The following is a 23,576-nucleotide window of genomic DNA, read 5'->3' as shown; positions in this document are numbered from 1 at the left end:
ATAACACACACACACACACACACACACACACACACACACACACACACACGTCACCCAGTGTGATCTCACCTGAAGATCCTTAAGTTAAACCTGTAGCGGTAGGGTATGCAAGGGGTCCACAGTGGGCAGGGAGCATGAACCCCTCCCCCAGGGGCAGCCGGCAGCCCCTACCAGCCAAGCAGCAGGGAAAAGTCAGACCCGTGTAGCCAGCTTGCCCCATTTCGAGAGAAACTAAAACTCACTCTTATTTATATCAAATCTCCCAAGTCATATCTTTAAACTCTCTGAAGCCTAAACAAAGAGATTCACTGAGACATTCCCTCGAGGGAGATGAGAGGGTTATAGGGAGGGGATTCGTGGTGGGCATGCTGATCAAGTCCCACAGTGCCTGGCTGGGTGTCCCCAGCTGGGGCCCCTGAGGGTCTGGCCTTTGGGACCTCTCAAAGTTCCCGGTTTTCCTAACTGCTGTTTTGGTTGGACCAGGGCTTTGGTGGCTGGTAGGCAGGTGAATGGAGCCCTTTCCTTCCACATTCCTGCACTCCTGCTGGTACATCTCAGCCAGCCCAGGACCACCACTGTGTTCTCAGGGCTGGTTCTGACCCAGCGTGTGCCTGACCGAGATGTGACTTCTGACTTCTCCTGCTGGCCCCCATTTCCCTCTCCACTGCCACCCTCATGAAGCAACTCTTCTTTTCCCATGACATCTGTCACCTTCTATCAGCAATGACATGGTATGGTCTGCCCTCCACCGGGGTCACTGCATACTGTTGTGTAGGTTGTGAACGGCACAGCTGTACTCGAAGGCCTTTCTGTCCCTCTCATGTATGTTAAACTCCCTGGAACATTTGGAGGACGTTTGGGAGAGTCACAAGTCTATCACATCAAAATGCCATTTGAAACTACTGTAACTTTAATTTTTACTACTGAAAACCCAGTTATCCATCTGCAAATAGCCCTCCCCTCCCAGAACTGCCTCCATAAAGATTCTGCCTTATTAGCACATGTGGCATTTGCAGAGAGCTTTTCATCTCTGCAGCACTTTGCTAACAGCAATTAATTAATCCTCCTCGTGAAGCTGAAAGGCAGGTAAATACCAAGCTCTCGCTTGGAAGGATGGGAAGGAAGGCTGGCTACAGGGTGAATCTGGCCAGGCAGGGTCAGAGAGCTCCAACCCTGACCCCAGCCCCCGCTGTCCCTAACTGAGCTCGGCCCCTATTCCCTGTTCATCTCTCCGGTCCCCCAGTCAGCAGGCTGCTCATGACCATGTTGAACTCCACCCTCTCGGGCAGCATCTCATCCTTGCAAGAGACAAGGTCGTCTCCAGAGTGAAACTGTACCTGCTTGCCCCCAGGGACTCCTGCATTGAAAATTTATAACCCACGGCCTTTGTCCTCTGGTCTCTCTCCTCTCCGCCTTCATCGCCTGCACGGCCACCATCTCTCCACTCCAGCCTCCTGGCCTGCTTCCCAATCACACCAGCACATCCCAGGGGCTCAGCGCTGGCTGCTCCTTCTGTGTTCAGCGCCCCACCTGCCTCCGCTGACAACCAGCTGCTGCATCTTACACCACCTCTGCTCATCACCCAGTGCAACTTACCCTGAACACCCTACTTAAAACTGCAATTCCAAATCACCCTTATTTGGATCTCTTTTTCTGTCACAATACATATCACCTCCTAATATATCCTTTACTTACACATTTTTGTCTGTCCCCCCATACCCACTCAGTCAGGACCACCACATACTGTTGTGTAGGTTATGCACTGCACAACAGCACTTGTTAGCCTTTCTGTCCCTTCAGTATATCCTACGCTCCCTGAGGCACGGATTTTATTTTTTTCCTTTCTAGTTCCTGCTCTAGTGTGTTACAAGAGGGTGTGGCACATTCATGCCTCGATTCCTGCTTGTAAATGAATATACCTTCCAGCCCTGGAGGAGAGGCGGGCCAGGAAGCAGGATTCACTGGGGAGAGAAGCCAGGCTGTGAGGCAGACCAGCTGACAGACTGAGCTGACTCACTGGGCGCTCTGAAGCCAGGAGAGCCCATCAGAGACATCAGAGATTGGGCCTGGATGGTGTTTATATCCCTAGTGACAATCGGTGGTTAGCCACGGGCTGCCTCGGGCAGGCGGGTGTGCAGCCCAGACGACTTCTGGGGCTTCCAGAGGTGCAGCGCTTGGATCTACCCTCCGCAGGGGCGGTCTAGCCCAACATTAGATGCGGGCATGGCCGTCTGGGTCCCGGCTCCCTACCTAGGGGGACGGCACAGGGGTCCCTGGCATCCGTGCCCTTCCTCATGGGCCTGCGTCTCCTTGCAGGGCCGAGCCCGCCCTTACGCGGATCCGGGAGGATCGCCGGCGGATCGTCTTGCCAGCCATTGACAACATCAAGTACGACACGTTCGAGGTGCAGCAGTACGCCAGCGCGGCCCACGGCTACAACTGGGGCCTCTGGTGCATGTACATCGTCCCGCCCCAGGACTGGCTGGACCGCGGCGACGAGGCGGCACCCATCAGGTGAGCCGGCCACCAGGGCCACTGGGGCGGGGCCTGCCCTGGAGGAGTCAGGTGGGCGGGGCCACTGGGGCGGAGCCTGCCCTGGAGGAGTCAGGTGGGCGGGGCCACTGGGGCGGGGCCTGCCCTGGAGGAGTCAGGTGGGCGGGGCCACTGGGGCGGGGCCTGCCCTGGAAAGAGCCAGGACGGTGAGGTGGGGCAGGGCTGCCGCGGAGGCCTTGGGGACTGGAGGGACAGGTGGCATTCCTCTGCAGAAAGCCAAGGCCTGGCACCAGGTGGGAGAGTAGAAACGGCGGGATGCAGGCGGTCCAGGGTTCCCCTGGGTGTGCAGAGGGACATGGCGATGTGATGGGGAAACGGAAGGTGGCTCCAGATTGTGACCTGAATGATAACCAGGGATCAAGATGGCAGAGTATGAGGACATGTGCTCATCTTCTCCTGCAAGAACTCCAAAATTACAACTTGCTGCTGAACAACCATCGACAGGAGAATGTTGGATCCTACCAAAAAAAAAGATACCCTACATCCAAGGGCAAAGGAGAAGTCCCAGCAAGATGGTAGGAGGGGCGAAGTCACACTCAGAATCAAACCCCATACCCACCAGAGATGCTTGAAGAGCTCAAAAAAACCTGTGTGTACCAGGAGACCCCACAGAGACTGAGCCAGACCTGACTTTGAGTGTTTGAGTGTCTCTGCAGTTGCCTGCTACAAGGGTAGAGGCTCTGGGTGCAGCAGATTTGGGTGTGGCATAAGCCCTCTTGGAGGAAGTCGCCATTAACCCCACCATAGAGCCGTCAGAACTTACACAGGACTAGGGAAACAGACTCTTGGAGGGCACAAACAAAACCTTGTGTGCACCAAGACCCAGGAGGAAGGAGCAATGTCCCCACAAGAGACTAACCCAGACTTGCTTGTGAGTGTCCAGGAGTCTCCAGCAGAGGCGTGGATCAGCGGTGGCCTACTGCAGGGTCAGGGGCACTGAATGCGGCAGTGCATGCACGGGACCTTTTAAAGGAGGTTGCCACTACCTCCACCATAATTTATTTGGTCTCAGGTCAAACAACAGGAAGGGAACACAACCCTGCCCATCAACAGAAAATTGGATTAAAGATATACTGGGCATGGCCTTGCCCATCAGAACAAAACCCAGTTTCCCCCACAGTCAGTCTCTCCCATCAGGAAGCCTCCATAAGCCTCTTATCCTTATCTCTCAGAGGACAGACAGAATGAAAACTACAGTCACAGAAAACTAATCAGACTGATCACATGGACCACAGCTTTGTCTAAATCAATGAAACTATGAGCCATGCCGTGTAGGGCCACCCAAAATGGACAGGTTGTGGTGGAGAGTTCTGACAAAATGTGGTCCACTTAGGAACCCGGAATATTAGGTCCATAAATCAGGTAAATTGGAAGCGGTCAAACAGGAGATGGCAAGAGTAAACATCGACATTTTAGGAATCAGTGAACTAAAATGGACTTGAATGGGTGAATTTAACTCAGATGACTGTTTTATCTACTACTGTGGGCAAGAATCCCTTAGAAGAAATGGAGTAGCCATGATAGTCAACAAAAGTCCAAAATGCAGTACTTGGGTGCAATCTCAAAAATGACAGAATGATCTCTTCCGAGGCAAACCTTTCAATATAACAGTAATCCAAGTCTATGCCCCAACCACTAATCCTGAAGAAGCTGAAGTTGAACGGTTCTATGAAGGCCTATAGGACCTTCTAGAAATAGCATCCAAAAAAGATGTCCTTTTCCTGATAGGGGATTGGAATGCAAAAGTAGGAATTCAAGAGACACCTGGAGTAACAGGCAAATTTGACCTTGGAGTACAAAATGAAGCAGGGCAAAGGCTGATAGAGTTTTGTCAAGAGAACACACTGGTTACAGAAAACACCCTCTTTCAGCAACACAAGAGATGACTCTACACATGGACGTCACTAGATGGTCAATACCGAAATTAGATTGATTATATTCTTTGCCACCAAAGATGGAGAAGCTCTATACAGTAAGCAAAAACAAGACCGGGAGCTGACTGTGGCTCAGATCATGAACTCCTTATTTCCAAATTCAGACTTAAATTGAAGAAAGTAGGGAAGACCACTAGACCATTCAGGTATGACCTAAATCAAATCCCTAACAATTATACAGTGGAAGTGACAAATAGACTCAAGGGATTAGATTTGATAGACAGAGTGCCTGAAGAACTATGGTCAAAGCTTCATGTCATTGTACAGGAGGCAGTGATCAAGACCATCCCCAAGAAAAAGAAATGCAAAAAGGCAAAATGGTTGTCTGATGAGGCCTTACAAATAGCTGAGAAAAGAAGAGAAGCGAAAGGTAAAGGAGAACAGTAAAGATATACCCATTTGAATGCAGAGTTCCAAAGAATAGCAAGGAGAGATAAGAAAGCCTTCCTCAGCGATCAATGCAAAGAAGTAGAGGGAAACAATAGAATGGGAAAGACTAGAGATCTCTTCAAGAAAATTAGAGATACCAAGGGAACATTTCATGCAAAGATGGGCATAATAAAAGACAGAAATGGTATGGACCTAACAGACGCAGAATATATTAAGAAGAGGTGGCAAGAATACAAAAAAGAACTGTACAAAAAAGATCTTCATGACCCAGATAACCATGATGGTGTGATTACTCACCTAGAGCCAAACATCCTGGAATGCAAAGTCAAGTGGGCCTTAGGAAGCATCACTACAAACAAGGCTGCTGGAGGTGATGGAATTCCAGTTGAGCTATTTCAAATCCTGAAAGATGATGCTGTGAAAGTGCTGCACTCAATATGCCAGCAAATTTGGAAAACTCAGCAGTGGCTACAAGGCTGAAAAAGGTCAGTTTTCATTCCAATCCCAAAGAAAGGCAATGCCAAAGAATGTTCAAACTACTGCACAATTGCATTCATCTCACATGCTAGCAAAATAATGCTCAAAATTCTCCAAGTCAGGTTTCAGCAGTACATGAACCATGAACTTCCAGATGGATTTAGAAAAGGCAGAGGAACCAGAGATCAAATTGCCAACATCCATTGGATCATCGAGAAAACAAGAGAGTTGCAGAGAAACATCTATTTCTGCTTTATTGACTATGCCAAAGCCTTTGTGTGGATCACAACAAACTGTGGAAAATTCTTCAAGTGATGGGAGTACCAAACCACCTGACTTGCCTCCTGAGAAATCTGTATGCAGGTCAAGAAGCAACAGTTAGAACTGGACATGAAACAACAGGCTGGTTCCAAATAGGGAAAGGAGTACATCAAGGCTGTATATTGTCACCCTAGTTATTTAACTTATATGCAGAGTGAATCATGCAAAATGCTGGGTTGGATTAAGCACAAGTTGAAATCAAGATTGCCAGGAGATATATAAATAACCTCAGATAGGCAGATGACATTACCCTTATGGCAGAAAGTGAAGAAGCACTAAAGAGCCTCTTGATGAAAGTGGAAAAGGAGAGTGAAAAACTTGACTTAAAGCTCAACATTCAGAAAACTAAGATTATGGCATCTGGTCCCATCACTTCATGGCATATAGGTAGGGAAACAATGGAAACAGTGAGAGACTTTATTTTTGGGGGGCTCGAAAATCACTGCAGATGGTAACTGCAACTATGAAATTAAAAGACGCTTTCCCCTTGGAAGAAAAGCCATGACAAATTGAATAGCAGGGACAACATACTGAATAGCAGACAGATTGCTTTGCCAACAAAGGTCCATCTAGTCAAGGCTATGGTTTTTCCAGTGGTCATGTATGGATGTGAGAGTTGGACTATAAAGAAAGCTGAGCACCGAAGAATTGATGCTTCTGAACTGTGGTGTTGGAGGAGACTCTTGAGAGTTCCTTGGACTGCAAGGAGATCAAACCAGTCAATCCTAAAGGAAATCAGTTCTGAATATTCATTGAAAGGACTGATGCTGAAGCTGAAGTTCCAATACTTTGGCCACCTGATGCAAAGAACTGACTAATTGGAAAAGACCCTATGGTGGGAGAGATTGAAGGCAGAAGGAGAAGGGGGTGACAGGATGAAACGGTTGGATGGCATCACTGACTCGATGGACATGAGTTTGAGTAAGCTCTGGGAGTTAGTGATGGACAGGGAAGTCTGGCATGCTGCTGTCCATGGGGTCACAAAGAGTCGGACATGACTGAGTGGCTGAACTGACTGATAACCAGGTCAGATGAAGGAGAGAGAAGGAGGGAGGAGGGAGACAAACAGACAGAGTGAACATCCAAAGAGAAAGAGCCAGTAAAAGAGACAGAAAAAAAGCACACAGACTTGGGAGAGCAGAAAAAGGGAGACACCAAGGAAAGAGAGAGGGGAACAAGAGAGATGAATCTCAGGGAAGCAGCAGTGAGCAGTGGTGTGAAGCAAGATCTTCATTCCCTACCCAGGAATTGAACTTGGGAAGCCTGGATGAGAAGCAAGAATTCTAGCCACCAGACCAGCAAGGGCTAGAGGCTATTTTTCTCTGGATCTTTGCCCCCAGTGAAAAATGCATTTATCATGGAGGCAGAAACTGTAAATGCAGGTACAAAATTTATTATTACAGACACAGCACAACAACAAGTGGGAGAGCACATAGAGAAAATGTTTGCTTAGTTAAGACAGAAGCAAGGCAGAGACAAACATCGGAGAGAAAGGGCAGGCCCCTCCTAGCGGTGAGCAGCACAGTAAAGAGGTGGTTAAGTTATTTATATAGGTCAGTTCTTCTGGGTCTTTGTCTTCCTTCAGGCTAATTATCTGGTTCCTTTTTCCACACCTGACTTACCCTGGGACCCTCCCCTGGGTGCGCACACACCTCTCAGCCAAGAGGGATCTCAAAGTAAAGGCTTCTGGGAAGAGGAAGACTCATTAAGGCCTGGCGATATCCCTTGACTTTCACTCCCATAAAGGAGCCTTTGGGGGACATATGTAGTGTCTCCTTTGTCCCAAAAAGGGGGAAGCAGAGATCCCTTAATCTTTAACTCAAACAGGGTTTGCCCCTCTTTGTCCTTGCCATGACTATTACATTGGGTGTTTACAAGAGACATACAATGGCTATTTACCCTGTTTCTGCTGTTACTTCCATCTCAGAGGGCAAACAGGAGGCTGATTGTAAATGCCTGATCTGGAGCCCAGCTATCTCTTGTCCCCCCCCCCGTCTTCCTGCCCCCTGAAATGCAAATCAGAAGCCCATTGTAAATGTCTAACCCGGAGCCCATCAGTTGCCTACTTCAGGATGAGGAGAGGAAGACAGAGAGTTGGGGGAGGGTGAAAAAAAAAATGAAGAAGGTGTCAGGGAGCAGAAAGGAATAGGGATGCAAAGAGGGATTGAGAAGGAGACAGAGACCCAGACAGAACGAGGGAGAGAGAGACAGGCAGACAGAGGTAACACCACGAGGGTCACAAAGGAGCTGAGGACAAAGAAACATAAGAAACATCAGACCCAGGGTGGTGGGTGTGCTAGAGAGAACGTCCTCCAAAGCACTTATTTTATTTTGAATTGGTTCCCATACCTGAAAATGGAGAGTTTTTCCCATGTTAAAAATGCATCTTTATTAAAATGAGAATGTGCACGTTCTCACAGGACAGCCAGTTGCTGGAGCTGAGAAGTGACCCCCTGTCTAAACAGGCCTGAGGTCTCCAGTTTGCTGCAGTCCCCACCACTCCCTAATGTCTCTGTGTTGCTCTGCCCTCAGACTTGCACCGTCATTCTTCTTGCACCTGGCTTGCTTTGTTCGTTTCCATCACTGACTGACCTTCTGCAGTTTTCAGCCCCTCCCTTCTTTTCTGTGGTCTGTTGAACCCCCGGAAAATCTATGCTTCAAAATCAACTGGGACTGCCACTTTCTCCTGGGAGCCCAATAGGCTGGAGGTATTTTTCTTGGAGTGAATGTTCATCTCCAGGGTCTGTTGATCCCCTGGAGCCTTGGCCAGTTCTCCCCATAGAGGTTTGGGATTTCAAGGCCTCAGGCAGGGACGCCTCCTGCCTCATCTCTACAAGGTGGTGCGTCCCTGCTAAAACAGACCACTCTGCCCATGAGTGACCAGAACTGTCCATCATGGCACCTTTGCAAGTTGTTTCTTCCTCTAGGAGGGTCTTAGAGGGGCTTCGGGGCACCTACCCTTCATTAGGAAAGAGCTGTCCAGCAGGAAATTAAGTCTCAGAGCAGCCTGGATGCTCAAGCTGAAGAAAGAACGCTCTGGCCAGACTGCAAGTTGTCTTAAACTTTGCTCCTGATTAATACCACCTAGAAAGAATTAGAAAACCCTGATGCCAAAACCCCAAATGAAAAAAAATGGGCAAAGACCTTGAACAAATACTACACACAAGGAGGTAGACAGAACACTAACACACCCATGAAAAGTCGCCCACTGCAGAGCCACTAGGGAAGTAAGACGCAGTGTTGGCCAGACAGACTGACAGCGACACAGAGCAGCCACAGCTCTCAGCGTGGCCGGTGGGAGCAGACATTAGCAAGGCCACTTTGGAAACCTGGCAGTTTCTCCTAGAGGTAAAAACACTTCCTACATGACCAGCCGTTCCACCCCAGGTATTTGCCCAAAAGAAATGAAAACATATGTCTACACAAAGATGCAAATGTTTATAGCAGTCGCTTTATTCACAATAGTCCTGAATTGAACCCAAATGTCTATCAACACATGAATAGATAAATGAAGCGTGATCTAGCCACGTAACGGGATGCTTCTCAGAACTACAAAGGGACATATGGTGATGCCCATAACAATGAGGATGAAACTCAAAGTGTGGCCAAAACGTCAGACTCGGAAGAGCACACACTGTGTGATTGAGGTCCAGAGAAGTCCAGAGAACGCAGACATCTGGTGGAGCGGGCAGGGGCGGGGAGAGCTCCTGGAGAGGCCCAGGAGCCGTGGGATTGGCACGTTCTCTGCCTGAACTGGGTCAGGGTTACCCAGTTCACGTGGTACGTGTTTCACAGCTGCAAGAAATGAACATGCTGGGTAACCAAAAATGACCGGTGTCCAGAAGAGGGCCCTCTGCAGAGCCTTGCTCCAAGATTGGGCAATCCCAAACCTCTCTGGGCATCTCCCAGCAGGGTAACCCCATGGGGATGGAGCCGACACACAGCCATGTTGAGATGAGACCTTGAGGGCCGTTCATATCCAATAATGCGTGTGACAATCACAAACATTCCCCAGGTCCATATGGTGCCATTGTCACAGCCAGTCCCCAAGTTGTATCCTCCATGGGCATGAGTGCAGCCCTTTGGGGAAGCAGAGCCCTGACAGGGGCCTTTCAAGGCCACCTTCAGGGCTGATGGCCAGCTGGCCCGTGTGATCGCTTTAACCACAGCCAGCCAAGGCTTCCTGCAAATTGGAGAGGAAGCCAACCAGCCTCTCCCCAGACCCCGTCGGGCCCTCCTCAGGCTCCAAGCTGGGACTCACTGCCCTCCTTGTGATGCCTTGGACAGCTCCCAGATGCCCAGCCATTCTTCTCGAGGGGAGAGCAAGGCGTTCTGGTCTTTGTACACCGTACTCAGGGAGCCTAGAGTGGCGTGACCTTGTCCTTCAAGTTCTGGGGAAGTTGCCTGAGTCGCAGTATGTCACCTGACTTGTCATATATGTCTCAAACTTCGAACCAATGTTTATACTTAAGAGATTTCAGACGAAATCAATATCTATTCTCTGAAAGGTAGAAGATTCTGGAAAAACCCAGGTCCCCATTCCTAGCTGGTGATATCCACTGGAGCTGAGTTGTTACTGAGCTCTCGGGGGGAGGGGGACAGTGCCGCAATCCCCACTGCTCCCAACAGCCTGCTTCACACGCCCTTCAGGCTGGAGCATCTGGAGCGACACGACTCTAAGGGCAGCCTTGAGGTCTTTGCTTCCAAGGTCATTATCCAGAGGATGGCCCTACCCTCCACCTTCTCAGGGAAGGGTCTTCTCACAACCTCCCCTCAGCGGCAGACCTATGAGAAGAAGCGCTGGTACCCCAGCGCCTGCAGCAAAGGCTCCTGGCAAACCTTGTGATGTTATCCCTTACCGCGTCATGAGACCTGCCTGACCCCAGGCTGGGAAGCTGCATCCCTGGGGCCAGTCTGTGGGCCTGAAAGGGTCTTTCCTGAGAACTGCTCTGGGGTTTCTGGTCTCCCTTGGACCTGGGAGAGGGGCCGATGCCCTTCTCTGAAGGACACAGCTCCCACACCTGCTCTGAGGAAGTTGGCCTGGGAAAGGCTGGTGTGTGAAGATTTACCTAAGGAAATTTCCCTGCCAGCCATTATCCTGGAAGCTCAAGGAAGAAGAGGGTCAAAAGAAGGCCTGGATTTCTGCGGAAAAGTATCTCAGCCTTGACAGATGGAGAGAGAGGGCAGTGAGGGGCTGGCAGGCTCTCATGGCCCCAGGGGTCCTGTGTGCTGAAGGTGTCTGCCTGCGTGAACTGTATCATTGAAAAGGAGCTGTTTCCTGAATTCTGAATGAGGTCAAAATGGAACCCATGACCAGTGGCGTGTTTGTCTCCGTGTGACTCTGAGCTGCTAGCAGAGCACAGGTATGGGGCATTGGCTGCACTGTGTGGGCCCCCCGCCTCCAGGAGAGCAGCTGCAGCCCCTTGGCTCACCTGGCTTGCATCTTCCCGGGGCCACAGGGCCCATGTGTGGGCTTGCACCCCTGTCCCTGAGGCAGTCCCGATTCACGCCAGTGTGTCTGGTGGACACAGAGGGAGCGTGGGTGTAAGCCGGCTTCCAGTGGGGCCAGGTGAACCCAGAGGAAAAGAGGGGATGTTGTGGGGTTGGTGGAGGGGCCCACACCCAGCACCTGCCCCCCTCCACAAGCAGGGGAACATGGAATGAGGGTCTGAGTCACACCTGTACTCACACACAGATGCACACTCATGCACAGAGATGTATGAAGATAAAAATGCAAGCACAGACACACATGCAAGTACATGCTCAGACACACAAAATAACACACATAGATCCACACACAAAGACACACACATGCACAAGACCACACATAGATCCACACACAGACACACACACACACAAGACCACACATAGGTCTGCACACACACACACATACACACAAGACCACACATAGATCCACACACAGATGCACACACACACACACACAAGACCACACATAGATCTGCACACACAGATGCACACACACACACACACACAAGACCACACATAGATCTGCACACACACACACACACACACACAAAAGACCACACATATATCTGCACACAGACACACAGACACACAAAACCACACATAGATCCTCACACACAGGTGCACACACACAAAACCACACATAGATTCACACACAGATGCACACACACACAAGACCACACATAGATCAACACATACAGACACACACACACACACAAGACCACACGTAGATCCACACACACACACAAGATCACATGTAGATCTGCACACAGACACGCGCACACACACACACACAAGACCACACGTAGATCTGCACACACACACACACACACACAAGACACACACACACACAAAACAGACACGTGCACACACACACACAAGACCACACGTAGATCTGCACACACACAGACACACACACACAAAACCACACATAGATCCTCACACACAGATGCACACACACAAGACCACACACAGATCCACACACAGACACACAAACATAAGACCACACATAGATCCGCACACACAGGCACACACACACAAGACTACACATAGATCCACACACAGACACACACACACAAGATCACACATAGATCTGCACACACAGAGGCACACACACACAAGACCACACATAGATCCGTGCACGCGTTATAGGCGTACGTGCATGCATGCATGCTCAGTTGCTTCAGGCGTGTCCGGCTCTTTGTGACCCCATGGACTGTAGCCCACCAGGCTCCTCTGTCCACGGGAGTCTCCAGGCAAGAATACTGGAGTGGGTTGCCATTTCCTACTCAGGGGATCTTCCCAATCCAGGGATCGAAACTGCATCTCCTGCGCCTCCTGTGTGGCAGACGGATTCTTTACCACTGAGCCATGGGGGAAGCCTGTGCATACAGGCACACTCACACATAATTGCTTCTCTGGTCACAGTGGTAGGTTGGTGACATTTTCCTTGCTGACTTGTCGCTTACCCTCTCCCAAGCATCACTTCTTATGGCGCTGGGTGGTCTTGATAAGCACCTCGCCTGCTGGGTAGGTAACAATCCATCAAAAGAACGGCTCGAAACTCATTCGACCATCTACACTGATGGACTCTATGTTGATTTCCCTTTTGCCACGGTAACTCACGCTGCAGTGCACCGCTTTGTGCAAATAGCTTTGGGATCAGCCTCCTGGGATAAATGCCAGCCATGGAGTTAGGGGATAAAATAGCAACAGTAAATGGTCCCCAGGCTCCAGACCCTCCTCCATACAGTTTTCATCTGCACAGCTGCCTTTGGAGGAGGCACCATTCTGCCTCTCGCGTTACTGGCGGGGACGCTGAGCACAGAGAAGCTGAGCAGCTTGCCCGAGGTCACAGAGCTGGTGTGCAGGGAGCTGGGTCAGCATTGCATCACTGCACAAGTATTGCTGGCTCTCTAGTCATAGCTTCAGACTTCTCCAGGAGGGCTGAGCCAATCCACACTAGTCTCTCCACCACCTGTCACCGGTGCATGTGGCCCCTATACCCGGTCGGCTGTCTTCCCCTGTGTTTACGCTGATCACTCGGCGGTGCCCTGCCTGTGAGCCTGTGGTCTTCCTTAAGACATCGAGAGCAGGTGCCTCTCTTGTCCCTTGTTACTCTCCCAAAAGCAGAAGAGCCCATTTGTGACCTTCATTTTATCAGCTTCTATTCATCTAGAACTCCGAGGCTTCATGGACCTGGGGATGTGTGTCTATGTGTGAATGCCAGATGTGTGTCTGTGTCTATCTCTGTGTGTGCATGTGCTGTATGTATCTCTGTGTGTTTTTCCTGCAGGTATGTATCTGTGTTTATGTGTGTGCACATGTGTGTTTCTCTATGTAGTGTGTGCGTGCATGTTATGTGTGTCTGCATGTATCTGTGTGCATTTGGGTGTGTATGTTTTTGTGAGTACATTTGTGGGACTATGTGTGTGTATTATGTGTGTCTGTGTATCTGTACATCTATTTATTGTGTGTGTGCGTCTGTCCCCATGGGGTATGTATGTTGCTTGTGTGTCTCCATGTGTCCATGTATCCATGTGTGCCTGTGTCTGTTGTGCATGTATGCATGTCCATGCATGCGTGTGTGGTGTGTGTGTCTGTGCACCTATGTGTCTGCATGTCTGTGGCCTCTGCAAGGCAGGAGCCCAGATGAACATCCTCGTAGAGGCTGTATCCGGGCATGCAGCACATCGGCCCAGATGCTGGGCTGAGCTTTCGCCCAGCTCCCCAGGGCGACAAGGCTCCTCCTCCGCCTAACCTGAGAACCCTCGGCCTTTACTGTTTTCTGTAATCACAGCAAGAATTTCTCATGCAAATAAATTCAGAGCCAGCTGACTCTGCTACCGTCGCCTTGTGAGGTTAAGTTTATTTTGGAACTCGGAGCAATAATAAAAAAATCATTACAGCTGTAATAGACTTGGCAGGGACTTGGCAGTTCCATTCATCAGAGATCACCCTGAGATTTTTGTGTTGTCGTTAAGAAAATGAGAGAAATAGCTGTCGTATTTGGTGAACTATAACTTAATCAGTTAAACGCTTGCTACACGTCACAGGTGACATTAAAATTTCGTTACTATTAGATTTGAGGCCCAAATGTCATGACAGAACAAATTGGATCTTTACACAAATAAAAGGATAATTGCCTTTTAATGCCTGTTATTCTTGGACAACTCATGGGTACTTGCTTCTGATGTCCCAGTCACTGGGAGCAGAAATGCTTCTTTTAAACTGTGATTAAGAACAACTTTTTGTGTTGTTTTCACTAAGAGCGATTTCATACCTGTGAGAACAGTGGGTGAGCACAATGGAAGCAGAGGAGAGGGCAGCCTCAGCCCGCAGTCTTTTGGGGGTCTTGGGGGGCCTTTGGGGACAATGGGGAGACTTTGCCAGTCCTCTAAGAGCTTGGAAGAAACTGAGCCCTTAGACAACAAGGTGGTTGTCTTTGTTTTGAAGCAAATTCTTCCATCCAAAGCTTGGAAGGGGATTTGCCTGGTGACTCAGCGGTAACAAATCTGCCTGCAAATGCAGGAGACATGGGTTCAATCCTTGATCTGGGAAGATCCCACATTCCTCGGAGCAACTAAGCCTGCACAGCTACTGAGCCTGGGCCAGGAGCTGCAACTACTGAAGTGTGCACATCCTACAGCCTGTGTTCTGCAACAAGAGAAGCCGTCCCAATGAGAAGCCCACACACTGCAACTAGAGAGTGGCCCCCGCTCTCTGCAACTAGAGAAAAAGCCTGTGCAGCAATGAAGACGCAGTACAGACAAAAATAAAAGTAAATATATTAAAAAAAAAAAGCTTGGAAGGTCCTGCTTTCTTACAAAACAGAGATTGTGCCTATTGCTGGAAATATATTTTTCCTTTATGTTTTTTTCTTCTTCTCCAACTAATTGGTTCTCGGTATACCCTGCGTTTATGACGTGAATGTATCAGGAATGAATGAATGAGTCAGCAAGTGTGCAGGTCCATTCACAGTGACACCGCCCACTTTTCTCTGCCACTCTGTCTCATCACAATCTGCTTTGATCACCACTGCTCCATAAGTCCAGTGGAGGTCTTAACACTGATAAATTGCTAATACATCTTAGAAGAAAACATAAGTAGCTCATTGACACATGATTTTACAGATATAATTGCTTGGGGCAAGGCAAGATTTACTGACATTTTTAAAACGTGTAGATGTAAATAGAATTATTACAGGAATATAGTAGAGCTGGCAGTCTGTTGCATATAGCTGCAGAGGTTGTACACTGTATAACTTCAAGGTCTGTCATCCAGAGTGAGCCTGATATTGAGGGGATTCCATAGAGTTGAGCAGTGCACAACCTGTGTGACTGCCAATTGCGGCCCTGATTCCTGATACACAGATAAAATAATGAAGGAGGTAGGTAAGTGACTGAAGCTTGGGAATTTATGATCAGGGCAACTAAATAACTCACTGGGTAATCAGATTTTTAAATTTTTAAAATCTACACTAAGTTGCCTGAATTGAATGCTGGTCATCTCTGATGGGTGCAAAGACAAGCCTGAGGCAAGCCCTGGGCACAGTGACCAGGGGAAGAGAAAGAGCTCAGGGATGACATGTGAGGACTTGGAAAGAGGGTGGCAGGCCCCCCCAGGCTGCCGGGGTCCGGGCCACACACTGATGACCCGCTCACTCCCTGCCTGCTTCTCCCCAGGACCCCGGCCATGATCGGCTGCTCCTTCGTTGTGGACCGGGAGTACTTCGGGGACATTGGTCTGCTGGACCCGGGCATGGAGGTGTACGGCGGGGAGAACATAGAGCTAGGCATGAGGGTAAGTGTCGCTGCGCAGCCGCCGGGGCCACTCACGGGATGGTTTGCCGAGCAGACCTGTCGAAAGTTGTGCTGGCTGGTCTGTGAGCTGCTTGTTATGGGTCAGGAGGAGGTAAAGCCCCCAAACTTAGGTCAATGTAAGAAACCTCGGTGGCAAGGGGACTGGGAAGTATGATGTGCTAATAAGAGACTGTATTTCAGGTCTTACTTTATTTCTCAAGCCATTCACTCTGTTGCTTTACACTGAAGTCGGGGCTGGTGGGGAGCTTGGAAACTAAGAGCTGGTCCTGAGCATGGGGAGTTTGTGCATCAGTGGCGAGGAGACCCAAGAAGATCGTGGGCTTGTCTTGGTGGAGGTGAAAGGCAGAGTGCACATGGGCATTGTGGGCTGCGGAAGCCCCCATGACTTCTCCTGGGGGCAGTGGGTAGAGAAGGCTCCAGACAGGATGTTTCCTTCTAGTTATTTTCTTTTTGAGTTCACTTTATTTTTGTTTTTTCATTGGAGGATAATTGCTTTAGAATGTCGTGTTGGTTTCTGCCATACAACAGTGCGAATTCGCCATATATCTCCTCCCTCTTGGACCTCCCTCCCTGCCAATTCACCCCCTAGGTCATCACAGAGCCCCGAGCTGAACTCCCTGCACTATGCAGTAACTTCTCACGAGCTATCTATGTCACACATGGTAGTATGTATCAAGGCTACTCTCCCTATTCGTCCTACTCCCTCCTTCCCCTGCTGTGTCCACAAGACAGTCCTCTACATCTGTGTCTTCTAGGAATGTTATTGTCCCAGGTCTTATGCTCAAATCTTTAGTTCATTTTGAGTTAACTTTTGTGCATGGTGTAAGATAGTGGTCCAGCTTACTGTTTTGTGTATAGCTGCCCAGTTTTCCCTGGACTGCCCAGCACAATTTATTGAGGAGACTATCTTTTCCCTGTTATATGTTCTTGGCTCCTTGGTCATAAATTCACTGGCAATGTGTGCCTGGGTTTATTTCTGAGCTCTCTATTCTGTCCCATTGATCCATGTGTCTGTTTTTATGCCAATGCCATATGTTTTGATTATCGTAGCCTTGTAATATAGTTTGAAATCAAGGCATGTGATGCCTCCAGCTTTGTTCTTCTTTCTCAAGATGGCTTTGGAGTCTTTTGTGATTCCACAGAAATTATAGGAATTATTTGTTTGTTCTATTTCTGAGGGAGAATATCATTGGCATTTTGATAGGGATGCACTGAATCCATAGATAGATAGTAGTATGGTCATTTTAGTAACACTTTTCCAATCCATGAGCAAGAATACTTTTCCATTTATTAGTGTCTTCTTCAATTTCTTTCATTGCTGTCTTGCAGTTTTCAGCGTGCAGGTCTTTCACCTCCTTGGTTCAGTGTACTCCTAGGATAAAATGGGATTGGGTTCTGAGCCAATGCACAGTCGAAGGCTGGTACTCTGGGCTCCATTCTCAGCTCAGTGGGATGGTCACAGCATGATTGACAGGACACGACACAGTCCATCCGAAGAGGGACGGGTGGGGCTTTCAAGGACCGTGGACCTGGGCTGCTACAGGGCCCTGCTTCCAGGAGACTGTGGGTTTGAACCCTCAGCCCCTGATCATGGGTCACCGAGTCCTTGCCTCACTCCTGCTAATACTCCTTCCTTTCCTGTTGCAACTGCAGTCCAATGACCTTGCTCCACCCAGAGTGCGCAGAGGCCCAGGGCTGGAAAGCAGGCTCACACTAGCTCAAGGCTACCTAACCAGTGGTTAGCTGTCTCTACCCAGGGGCAACACCAGGAGTTCCCAAATAAAAACATTTTTGACACAGGATCTATTAGCCTTTACAGAGCACCATCACTGGGAGGCTTAAACCCACAGACCAGTCCGAAGACCCAGCATGGCTGGGGGTTGCTGGGGAGGATCCCTCCTGCCTCTCCCAGCTCCTGGTATCTGCTGTCAACCCTGCTCTGATGCAGTGACTGGTCAGCGAGGACAGAACAGTGGGCAAGATGCCAACAACTTCTTTTTAAATTTTTTAATCTATTTTCGGCTGTGCTGGGTCTTTGTTGCTGTGAGTGGGCTATCTGTAGTTGCAGTGAGTGGGGGCTACTCTCTAGTTGCAGTATGCAGGCTTCTCATTGCAGTGGCTTCTCTTGGTGCGGAGCACTGGCTCTAAGGCTCATGGGTTTCAGTAGTTGTAGCACGTGGGCTCAGTTTTTGGCGGCATACGGGCTCTCTAGTTGTGGTACACGGGCTTAGCTGCTCCAAGGTATGTGGGATTTTAGTTCCCTGATCAGGGATCAAACCCATGCCCCCTTCAGTGGAAGCATGGAGTCTTAACCACTGGACCACCAGGGAAGTCCCCTCTGGTCACACTTGCCCAAGAATCCTCCAACTATTCTTAATTATCAGGGTTGCCCCATCCAAGGGCAGAGTAACTTGGAGAGCTATGGATGACCCCGGTTGGTGATGCCTTCTCTTAGGGGACGCAGAATGAGCTTGGTCATGGATCCAAATTGTGAAGCAGGGCAGCTCCCACGGCCTGTAAGTGACAGTCTGCCCACGGGCTCCGGCTGTGTGGGAGCAAGGCTGCCAGGGGCAGGAAAGCCAGAGCCTGACAGGCATGTGAACCCACACTGCCACCTCTGACCTCACTCCTGTGCCCTCCTGCCCCTCTTCAAAGAGGCCAAGACTCAGGGTTTGGGGACAGCCAGTGAACTGACCAAGTCCTGCAGCAGTGGATGGGCCGGCCACGAGTCTCTCACCCACCAGTAGTCAAGCCTGAGGTTCAGAGCTGTTTCTGATTTAAATAAGAGGAAGCCAGCATGGGCACTGACTTCCAATTTTTAGGACATAATTTGGGATAAGATTCATCATTAGCTGTGATGCTGCATCCTAATGATCTGACAAGGGTTCTCTGCTAATCAATAAAAATTAATCAGCAACCAAACAAAAAATTTAGGCAAAGCTTTATTGGGACTTTTGTGGCTACAGAAGGCAGTGAAAAAAGCAAGTTTCCCTAGCCTGCTCCCTGGGGTGGGGGCGAGCTGAGCTGGCTCCCTGTATGCGGTGAGGGTAGGGGTGGGTCCAAGGGTTCAGGATGGAGGGGTGGCTTAGGTGGTCTGTCCACCCCGTAGGTGGTGCTGTGTGCAGGGGGACAAGCACAGTACCCTGCCTCTGCTCCTGGCTCTTCAGAAGTGGCAGTTGGGTTTTAGTCTTTTTGTATCTTTTGTCCAGAATTTGCTCCCACTGGGCATACTCACAGTTATTTTTAGTCCCTTAGAGTTTCTTTTTGTTTTGTAGCCTGAGCAGACCTTTGTCCAGGTACAAGCACTGCAACAGAGGGTCCCAGGTCCCAGCTGGTCTTACCGAGGCCCCAGGATGCTGACAGCCGCTCCACCACTCAGAGTGCCGAGCTGAGCAGGTTGGCAGGCAGAGAGAAGGGGCTGGGAGATCCACCACGAGCATGGGGCAGGTCCCTCAGCCTGGTTCTCAGACGCCAGCAGCATCAGAATCCCCTAGAGGCTCCTTACAAATAGATCACTGAGCCCCATCCCAGACATGTGGATTCAGTATGGCAGGGTGGAGCCCAGGAATCTTCATTTCCAACAAATTCCCAGCAGCCACTGACTCCACTGGAACCCACTTTGAGAACCAGTTGCCCGCCCCCCCAGCTTCCACTCTGGGGTTCGTGAACCAGCCAGGCTCGAATGCTTCTTGCTTTGCACAGGGCCTGGTGCATTACTGAGCTCACTCCATAAATACGGACAGAGGGGAAGGGGCCAGGGGCCAGGACCTGGGGTCTCCTGTGGCCAGGCTGTGCTGAGGTGGGGCTGAGCTCTGATTGATTTGGGGTCCTTGGGCTTTTATGTTTTGTTTCTGGAGTCTCATTTAGATGTTTATTTCTCTGTGGAGACTTTATTCACAGAAAAGATTATTTAAGACTTATTTTTTAAAAATTTATAAACAGTTTATTGAAGTTACACTTTTCCAAACCTGTTTGTTTTAAGGTTTTAAAGTGAAACCTAGAGATCATATTATTATGGTTATAAATATAATATATTTATATTATAAATATATTATAATATTATATTATATATAAATATATAACTCAACTTCCCCTTTTCTTTGATTAATGTTTGATTAACTCAGATTGAATAGATTAAACACTATTAAACAATGATCAGTTCCATTTCTGCCTAGTTAAATTCCCTTGAACCTTTTAAAATGACACTTACAAATGTGGCATATTTTCTTTTCTCTTTAAGCACTTTGAAGGCCTGATGTCACTGCAGAAGTTCCCCTAAGTGCTTACAAAATTCTCCTGTGTCTAGTATATCAAACTTTTACCACATCTCAAATTCTCTGAAGCCTTTCAGGATTGTTTGCAAATGTTTTAAATTATCTGACAAGGTCCAATTTTAAACCACAAATTTAGAATCAACCCTCAATTATACATGTTAAAATGGAATCACAGGATTAATCTGGTAGTCTTCAATATGCTGACTTTTCAGCATTAAAGACCAAACCTTTCCAAATGATTCTTGAACCTGACAAGTAGCGACAGTTCTCTGTATTTGGTCTATTCCTCCTTCTCTACGTTGGATTCTAATCCGTCCTGGAGTTAGATGATGTCAGCTCAGGGAGCAGGGTCAGAGTCCCAAGGAAGCTGCAGTGGTCCTGGGGATGGGGGAACCTGGCTGCTGCCCCTGACACCCGAACTGGGTAGGGGGAACATGATGCTCAGTGAACAGGCACCTGGGCAGAGGGATCCCCTCCCAACAAGGATGAACCGCCACTGGAGACGCAAGGCATGCATGCGGGGCTGGGCAGAGGAGAAGCACCCTCACGACCTTTCACTTCCTGTCTCCTTCCAAACCAAACTCAGCTGGCAGCTAAGGGCAGGAAGGGACCCACCTGGAAGGACAGTTGGGATCGGCTTGCCTGCCAAGTCAGGTGGGACCATCCAGGGATTGTGGGCCATGAGAGGCAGGAGGAGGAGTTTGAGGGCAGGGACCCCAGGGGGGCTTTGCAGTGGCTCAAGTCAGGGGCAGTGCAGGGTCAGGCAGAAGCCAGCCTGGGCGAGCCGACAGGGGAGGGAGAAACAGGGTGGACCTGGTCCAGGCAAGCAGGCACCAGGAGTCTGGGGGCCGGATGAGGGTGACAGCTGTATCCTGCAACCGCAGAGGAGAGAGAAGTCAGGCTGGACGCCATCACCTGAATCTAGGAAGCAGGCAGTGTAGGGGGTAAGGTAGGGGCGGGGTCTATCTAAGACCCCTGAACTGTCCAAATGAGAAGTGGGCAAGGGGGGTGGGGGAGGTACTGCCCTGGGTGCTGCCAGGTAGGCACCTGGGAGAGGGCTATGGAGAGATGGGCATGTCTCTGTGTCTGGTGGTGCATGGAGCACCAGGAAGACATGGGAATATCCTCCTAGAGAACGGGAAAGGAGGTGAGCTTCCACAGGGGGGCGGGGGGACATCTCCTGAGGGGAGGTAGGAGCTGGAGGCCGGAGTACCTAACCGTGGGCACCAGACACCCTGCTGGGAAGAGAGGGCACGCTGCAAAGGGCTGGGGAGACAGAGGGGACAGGCAGCGGAATGACCCGCACATAATGAGCAATGCCCACGCATATCACGTGCAGTGTGCCTCCCACAGTAGGGGGGCTCCCGGAAGTGGGGTAGCTGCCCAGCACTCCTGGGGGACAGCTGAGGCTGTGTGGGGCACACGGGGTGCTGACAGGCTCAGGGGTAGGGCAGAGCGGGGGAGTCTCCCCGGTCCCGGCTGGTGAGGCAGGAGTGGGGTCCGGGTGTGGACACTCCACTGCACCCACCATGCTTCGTGAACACACAGTGACCACTGCAGGTTTGGCCGTTACACAGCAGGGGAGGGCCAGGACGATGCTCACGTGGGTGGCTCCTAGCAGGTGGTTACAGTGACAAGGGATGGGGAGGCCAGGGGTTATCTTTGCAGGAAGGTAGGAACCTTTGGAGATACTGAAGAAGGGGCGTCCAGCAAAAGGGGAGCAGCACCAGGCTCTGTCTGTCCCTGGTGCTTTGACCACAGGTAGGTCCCCAGCACCCCTGACCTGGGTCTCCACTTTGTAAAGGGGGCTCTGGGCTCTGCTCTGGGCAGGTCCTCCTCGCTGTGGGGGAGGTGCTGGGGTTGGCGCTGCGGGTGGAACACCAGGGGCCAGTTCACTAACTGAGGTGAGGCAAGTGTAGGTGTAGGTATGGATTTGGTGTGGAGGTGAGTGTGGACTCGCATGTAAATAAGGATGTAGCTATAGATATGGGTGTAGGTATTCCATCCCATTCAGATATAGATCTGAATATAGATATAGATAGACCAGTATGCAGATACAAACCTAGATGACAGAGCTAGACATACATATACAATATTTATTTTCATTGTTGTTTAGTTGCTAAGTTGTGACAACTCTTTTGCGACCCCATGGACTGTAGCCCTCCAGGCTCCTCTGTCCATGGGATTTCCCAGGCAAGAATACTGGAGTGGATTGCCATTTCCTTCTCCTGGGATCTTCCCCACCCAGGGACCAAACCTGCATCTCCTGCATTAGCAGGCAGATTCTTACCACTGGCAGGTGGATTCTTCTACCATTTATGTAAAGTAATACGGTATGCTGTGCTTGTTCTGTGCTTAGTCACTCAGTCGTGTCTGACTCTGTGACCCCATGGACTGTAGCCCACCGGGCTCCTCTATCCATGGGGATTCTCCAGGCAAGAATACTGTAGTGGGTTGCCAAGCCCTCCTCCAGGGGATCTTCCCAACCCAGGGATCAAACCCAGGTCTTCTGTGTTGCAGGCAGATTTCTTTACCATCTGAGCTACCAGGAAAGCCCACAAGAAATTTAAGACCCTCTGATTAAAATCTGTCTGTACCCTCCTTCTAGACTTCCTTGGTGACTCGTGAGTGCGTACTAAGTCACTTCAGTTGTGTCTGACTCTTTGCAACCCCGTGGACTGTATGTAGCCTGCCAAGCTCCTCTGTCCATGGGATTCTCCAGACAAGAATATTGGAGTGGCTTGCCATTCCCTTCTCCAGGGGATCTTCCCTGGGATCGAACCCAGGTCTCCTGCATTGCAGGCAGATTTTTTACCATCTGAGCCACTAGGGAAACCCATGAATACTGGAGTGGGTAGTCTATCCCTTCTTCAGGGGATCTTCCTGACCCAGGAATTGAATCAGGGTCTCCTGCATTGCAGGTGGATTCTTTCTCAGCTGAGCTACCATAAAATATTATTTTATGTAAATCACACATACTTGGGTATATTAAGTATCCAGATGTGTGCATGTATGCATATATATTTTTTAATATTTTTTAGTTAGATATATTCTTTTTTATATTTTTTCCATTATGCTTTATCCCAAGACATTGCATATAGTTCTTTGTGCTCTACAGTAGAACATTTTTATTTATCCAGTCTGTATTTAATAGTTTGCTTCTGCTAATCCCAAACTCCCAACCCATCCTTCTTCCTCCCCCCACCCCCCCTGGCAACCACAAGTCTGTTCCCTATGTCTATGAGTCTGTTTCTGCTTTGTAGATATGTTTATTTGTATTGTATTTTAGATTCCACATATGTGTGTTTGTGCTCATTCGT

At 49.5% G+C, this 23,576-nt stretch overlaps 1 protein-coding gene across 1 annotated transcript in view; it reads left to right on the top strand.

Annotated features, from left to right (window-relative positions):
- The window catches only part of GALNT9 (polypeptide N-acetylgalactosaminyltransferase 9), a 118,370-nt gene that overhangs the window by 56,100 nt on the left and 38,694 nt on the right, over window positions 1-23,576 (top strand). Inside the window, exons 5-6 of the mRNA XM_065904837.1 lie at window positions 2,317-2,514; window positions 15,845-15,962. Of these exons, the coding sequence (XP_065760909.1) occupies window positions 2,317-2,514; window positions 15,845-15,962 (316 nt within the window). The remainder of the gene's footprint in view (window positions 1-2,316; window positions 2,515-15,844; window positions 15,963-23,576) is intronic.

Source organism: Muntiacus reevesi, chromosome 13 (assembly GCF_963930625.1).
Source record: "Muntiacus reevesi chromosome 13, mMunRee1.1, whole genome shotgun sequence".
Taxonomy (NCBI): Eukaryota; Metazoa; Chordata; class Mammalia; order Artiodactyla; family Cervidae; genus Muntiacus; species Muntiacus reevesi.
This window is presented reverse-complemented; position numbering and strand designations above follow the sequence as displayed.